The sequence below is a fragment of the Myotis brandtii genome, unplaced genomic scaffold, assembly GCF_000412655.1.
Source record: "Myotis brandtii unplaced genomic scaffold, ASM41265v1 scaffold55, whole genome shotgun sequence".
Taxonomy (NCBI): domain Eukaryota; kingdom Metazoa; phylum Chordata; class Mammalia; order Chiroptera; family Vespertilionidae; genus Myotis; species Myotis brandtii.
In genome coordinates, this window is record NW_005370042.1 from 2142119 (window position 1) to 2148866 (window position 6748).

Genomic DNA, 6748 nt, shown 5'->3' on the forward strand with positions numbered 1-6748 from the left:
CGCCGTTGAGCCCCAGCCAGCACCTGTGCCTCACAAGTGCTCAGGCGGAGTCAGGAAGGGCCTGGGCACGGGGGCAGGGGGGGCGGGGGGGCAGATAACAGAGGCCTTGACCGAAAGTCCTACTGCACTGAGGGGTGTCAGGGACTGCTCTGCGCCCCGGTTTCCTCTGACGATGAGGTTAACAATACAGTGAAGGTCAAAAGTAAAATGTGGGGCGAGCCATTTGTAAAAGTACAGCGGCAGGGCAGATGTAGATGTGCTTTCCCCCCACCCCCCGATGGAGAGTATTCGTGACTTAGAGCCTGAAAAGGGTTAAGGCACCACTGCCCATCAGAGCTGCTGTTGCGATGGCCATGACCTCTGGTGCCCTGCCTCTGTCGCTTTCCTTGTGTTTTATGAGAACCTTTCTCAGGAAAGAAGCCAAAGCTTGGAGCCCGTTGGTGAGGCCCTCCCGGGGCAGCGGTGGTTCCCAGTCTTGGCCTGTGGGCTCTGGGTCCCTCTTGTCCAGGGATCTGGGACTGAAAGGGGCCCTTGAGAAGCTGCACGTCCTGACTGGGGTGCAGACGGCAAACCCAGACACATGCCGAGCCCCAGATGCTTGGGCACAGAGCAGTCCTCCCCGCAGGATGAGAAATGGACACTGCAGTCTCTCTGCCCCGCAAGGAATCAATGTAGGACGTGCAGCATCCATCGCAGTGGAATAGAAAGGAAATAACCAGGTTCTGGCGTGATTCTGCTGACCTGCGTGGGTGGGGCAGAGAAGGGACCTCCTCCCCATCCATGGGGCTGATGTCTGCGGACGCAGCCCGTCCCTCCCAGAGCACAGCGTGCAGGTCACCCAGTGGGTGTGGCCCAGGGTCACCCTGCACCCTCTGGGCAGCCACCCGGTCCTGCTCCTGAGGACTCCAGGGGGGAAGTCGGGCGTGTCTCCCTGACCTCATGTCAGGACGACCTCGACGGAAATAGCTCCGCTTCTTTAAAGGTCCAGCGAGAACCTCCCGAAGCCACGCTCAGGATGTAGGGGGTCTGTTGTCAAGCCCATCTGCCCAGGGAATCGAACCCTGTCCAGCACCGCGCAGAGCCGTGCCCGTCCGCCCAACAGAATCTGCAGAGTAGGTGGCGCCAGCCGTGCCCTTTGAGCTCCAGATGCTGTCACAGTGGCAAAGTTCATTGCTCCCCGGGCTCCCTTTGTGCTCTGCTCTACAGAGGCCCTGGGACTGGGGTTCGCAGCCTGCCAGCACCCCCAGGACCGCGGGGTTCACAGGAGCTCTCGCTCTCTGGGACTGAGGAGAGGACTGCCTTCACCTTAGACCATGAGCTCAATGTCGTGACGATAGGACAGGGGGACATTTCATGTTGATTGTGGACACCAAAGCCCTAGAGAATGTTGTAAGGAGGCAGTAGAGGTTAAAACTTACAGAAACGTGCGAAGTAATTTAATAACGTGAATTAAATAAAGAACACCGCCAGGGGGCACACTGAGGAGTGAAGTCCTTATCCTGACCTTCAGCATACATCCCAGACTGGGTTCTCACTCCCCTCCCCTCCCACTGTCGGGGCTCATCTGGGTCCATGTTGAGTGATCCCTTTCATCTCAGGGCCTGGCGGGGCGGGCAGTTAACCAAAGACCTTATATACATGTACGCATACCCATAGACCAGGGGTCCTCAAACTACGGCCCGTGGGCCACATGCAAATACAAATATTGTATTTGTTCCCGTTTTGTTTTTTTACTTCAAAATAAGATATGTGCAGTGTGCATAGGAATTTGTTCATAGTTTTTTTTTAAACTATAGTCTGGCCCTCCAACGGTCTAAGGGACAGTGAACTGGCCCCTGTTTAAAACGTTTGAGGACCCCTGCCATAAATAGTGTGTTGAAGGCCTGGGGGGTGGGGTCAATGGGGGGAAAGAGGGGGACATCTGTAACACTTTCAACAATAAGATAAATTTAAAAATAAATGACAATTTCAAAATGTAAAAAAAAAAAAGAAGAAACAAAAATACTGAGACTCCTCAAAGCCTTCGTGGCTTCTGTCACATTCAGAGCGTTCCTGCGGCTGCAGAGTCCTCTGACCCTGCCTCCGCCCTCTCTGCAGCCCCTCAGCCCAGCCCCTGGCCTCTGCCCTTGGTGGAAGACACCAGGCACCCCCCACCCCACCCGGCCTGCCTGCTCCTCACTGTATTCTTCCCATGGCCAGGCTTCAGCTCCCCTCACCTCATCCAGGTCTGTTCACATCACCTCCTCTGAGCTCAGTTTAAAATACAACCCCATCACTTACCTGCTTACGGGCACTCGTATGCCGCTTAGTTTTTCTTTCTGGCGTTCATTAGTCCCCGATGCATTACATACCTATTTACTTATGGCTCCCTTGTCTGCCTCTCCCACTAGATGTAATTTCCATCAGGGCAGAATCCATCTACGACTTGGTCAGGCCCTAGAAGAGTGCCTACACAGAGTAGATTATCAATAAATTGTTGAATAAGTAACTGCTTGGTTGATTGTTTGGATAAATTCCTCTAGAGGTCAAGGAGGTCTTCCCTGGGCGTGGACAGTTGAGTGTCGCGGGATGAGTAGAGTTTTCCAGGCAGACACGGGACAGGAAAAGCATTCCAGACAGAGGGCACAGCCGTGCGAGATGGCGTGGTCTGACTGTTTTGCTGTCCTTTGCATTAGGCGTGCTGGGGACTCTGATTACAGCGATGGTGAGGAGGACTTCTACTACACGGAGATCAAGCTCAACACGGACGCAGTGGCAGACGGACTGGGCAGCCTGGCCCCAGCTTCGCCCTCCCAGTCCCTGGCTTCACCTCCCATCTTCCCCATCCCGGATTCAAGCAGAACAGAAAGCCCTGGTGCCAAAACCGAGACTAAACTGATGACGCCCTTGAGCCGCTCAGCCCCTACCACCCTCTACCTCGTGCACACCGACCACGCTTACCAGGTGCCGTGCACGACCCCGAGTGACACTTTGCCCCTGACCAAAAGCAGCTGCATTCTGCCCTAGGAACAGAAAAACAGCATCCCACACCGTAGCCCCGTAGCGGAGTTCATTGTCATCATAAAGTTCAGTCAACTTGTTTCCATTGTTCTCTTATTGCTAGGTACCTGATCTACCCAGTTTTTTCATTAATAACTCTACTATGAACATCTCTGTGCCCGTAGCTTTTTTTCCTTTGAAGTCACAGAAGAGTAATTAGTGAGTCAGAGGATGCCACCTGAGCAGGATGCTGCTGCTAAGCATTGCCAAACACTTCCGTGGTGCCAAAACCACCATCATCACAACTGCACTGAGCCTTTGAAAAGCTAAACCTGTGGAGGAAGAGTTTGCACTTATTTAGCAGACTGAAGCTCAAGAGCAAAGGAATAGAGCGAATTATTAGATTTGATGGTGCAATAAATTTTATTACTGACTCGTTATGTGGGTCAAAAAGAATAATTCATTCCTTTGTTCATGTTTGCATTTAGGTCCAAAATCATGAGCTTGAACCAACTTATTGAAATTATTTTGTTTATCTATAAAGTGGGTTGGAACACACACTTGATGATCTTCCTGAACCCTGTATTCATAATATTTGGGATTTCTCTGTCTGTAGATATTATAAATGCTCAGCATAGAAAATACTAAAAACTGAAGCAGAGAGAGAAAATGTATCCTTAATCCCAACGACAAGAAAGCCTCTTGGTTAATATTTTTGGTATGTCTTTCAAGACTTTCTCCTATGTGTATATGTATAAAAAACTAAGGAATCTATTGTAGTACTGTTTTTACTATGCTTTGTGTGTTTTTTCCCACTGAATATATCACGAATGTGGTGGTTTTTTGTTTTTGTTTTTTTTAATCCTCACCCAAGGATATTTTTTCCATTGATTTTTAGAAAGAGTAGAAGCCGGGGAAGGGGAAGGGAGAGAAGAGGGGGAGAGAGAGAAAGAGAGAAATATCAATGTAAGAGAGATACATTGATTGGTTGCCTCCCGCATGCACCCAGACCAGGGCCCAGGAGTGAACCTGTAACCCAGGTATGTGGCCTTCACCTGGAGTCGAACTCGAGACCCTTCCATGCACAGACAGATGCTATAACTGCTTAGTCACATGGGCCAGGGCTCATGAACATTTTTGCATGTCATTGAGTATTCTTCAACAACATCATTTGTAATGGCTCAGTTGGTATATCATGATTTATTTACCCATTTCCCTATTACTAGACATTTGTGTTTCCAATTTTTAAAAATATATAATACAATGAACATCCTTGTATCCATTTCCTTAGAATGAATTCTAGAAGTGGAATAGCTAATATACAGAATTCTAAAAATTTATATATATTGCCAAATTACCCTCCCAAATGTTGTACCAATTACACCCCACCATCTCTGTATAAAGTGTTTATTTCCAAATTTGATAGTGAGAAATGACTAGTATATCTCACAGCTGTCCTAAAATTCCGAAATCAATAGTCAAAAACCATCTCCTTTGATACATTAGATAGATTTCTTAGATATATAAAGAATTTCTTTCCAGCTACTCTCTTTGACCATGTTTCATCTCTTCCTATCAGATAACTAGTCTAAGTTATTAATACAGCTGAGATAGTTTCTGAGGCCCCACCTTGGTAAATGACAGCTAAGATTGAGGAAAAACCTTTCTTAACAGTTTTCTCTGTACCGTGCCACGCCCCCCTGACCATTTCTGTTTGCTCTGTAACAGGCCACGCCCCCCGTGACCATCCCAGGATCGGCCAAGTTCACCCCCAATGGCAGGAGCTTCAGTGTCTCCTGGCAGTCTCCTCCAGTTACCTTCACAGGCATTCCAGTGAGTACAAATACAAAAAGCTAAACGTAAAGTTAGAGAACAAGCTGAAGACACAAAGTTAGAGAACACATTTAGACACGTGCAACAGAAAAACAAAGCCCAGAAGGCTGGAAGCACCTGTTTCTTGCGTGGAATTTGTAAACTCCTGAGCAAGGCTTCTCATGGCTCTGTCAGGCCCGGCTACTCTGTCAGATAAAAGAGCGTTTCAGCTGTTGATAAATATGTCAGATGTAGATCAGAGTTTTTTGTTGGTGGTATATTTGCATGTTTCCAAAAGGCTTTATAAAATCATCTCTGAGCTCAGATCCTGAACATTAAAAAAACACCTGTACATAAATGGCATTTATCATTATGAGTACATTCATAATATTTATGACTTTGAAATTATTGTTTGCCGGTATGTCATCTTGATGGTTCAAAAAAATAAAAAATTAAAGTCACTTTTTGCCCCCAAAGCCTGAATAATCCATTCATATGGATGTGTAATCCTAATATATAAAAACCCTAGGTCTGTCACGACCAGAGGCTTGACCAACCGGAAGTCAGTTCTTCAGTCAGCACTGGGTTGCCGTGGCTGCAGGCATGGTGCCCCAGCACTGACTGCTGAAGGGGCTGCGAATCAGGCCCAGAGAGAGACCTGAAGAGAGAAGCAGGGTCTGATCCATAGCCTCTGTGGCAGCTGTTGATAAGCACTTGCCTCTCTCTTTCTCTCCAGCAGCTGCACCTCCATTTCTCTCCAGGCCTCCACCAGGGCTGCTGATCAGCCCCACCTTTCTGATCAGGCCCCGTTGATAGGCCCAGAGACGCTGACTGGCATAAAAACCAACCAATCAGAACCAAATCTGGGTGAAGTGTTAGGAGCCAATGGCTGCCTAGGAGGCAGAGCTTTTGACACTGACTGGCATAGAAGCCAACCAATCAGAACCAAATCTGGGTGAAGTGTTAGGAGCCAATGGCTGCCTAGGAGGCAGAGCTTTTGACACTGACTGGCATAGAAGCCAACCAATCAGAACCAAATCTGGGTGAAGTGTTAGGAGCCAATGGCTGCCTAGGAGGCAGAGCTTTTGACACTGACTGGCATAGAAGCCAACCAATCAGAACCAAATCTGGGTGAAGTGTTAGGAGCCAATGGCTGCCTAGGAGGCAGAGCTTTTGACACTGACTGGCATAGAAGCCAACCAATCAGAACCAAATCTGGGTGAAGTGTTAGGAGCCAATGGCTGCCTAGGAGGCAGAGCTTTTGACACTGACTGGCATAGAAGCCAACCAATCAGAACCAAATCTGGGTGAAGTGTTAGGAGCCAATGGCTGCCTAGGAGGCAGAGCTTTTGACACTGACTGGCATAGAAGCCAACCAATCAGAACCAAATCTGGGTGAAGTGTTAGGAGCCAATGGCTGCCTAGGAGGCAGAGCTTTTGACACTGACTGGCATAGAAGCCAACCAATCAGAACCAAATCTGGGTGAAGTGTTAGGAGCCAATGGCTGCCTAGGAGGCAGAGCTTTTGACACTGACTGGCATAGAAGCCAACCAATCAGAACCAAATCTGGGTGAAGTGCCCCAGTGCAAAATTTTGTGCACCGGGCCTCTAGTTTGAAAATAAATGAGTGCTAAAATATGCCATTAGGTTTAAGCAGTATATAAGAATTGATTTGACATATTAAATGATTACTGTCTGATAAATTGCCATTAATTAACCTGATTTCTAACAATTCATTTAAAAGTATATTGGGCCCTAGCTGGTTTGGCTCAGTGGATAGAGCGTCAGCCTGCAGACTGAAGGGTCCCAGGTTCGATTCCAGTCAAGGGCACATACCCAGGTTGCAGGCTCGTTCCCCAGTAGGAGGCAGCTGATCAGTGATTCTGTCTCATCACTGATGTTTCAGTCTCTCTCTCCCTCTTCCTTCCTCTCTAAAATCAATAAAAATATATTTTT

At 48.0% G+C, this 6748-nt stretch overlaps 1 protein-coding gene across 1 annotated transcript in view; it reads left to right on the plus strand.

The window, feature by feature from the left end:
• Positions 1 to 6748, plus strand: part of ZNF704 (zinc finger protein 704) — a 99547-nt gene that overhangs the window by 89525 nt on the left and 3274 nt on the right. The window contains exons 6-7 of the mRNA XM_005878187.2: positions 2676 to 2943; positions 4708 to 4812. Coding sequence (XP_005878249.1) covers positions 2676 to 2943; positions 4708 to 4812 — 373 coding nt within the window. The remainder of the gene's footprint in view (positions 1 to 2675; positions 2944 to 4707; positions 4813 to 6748) is intronic.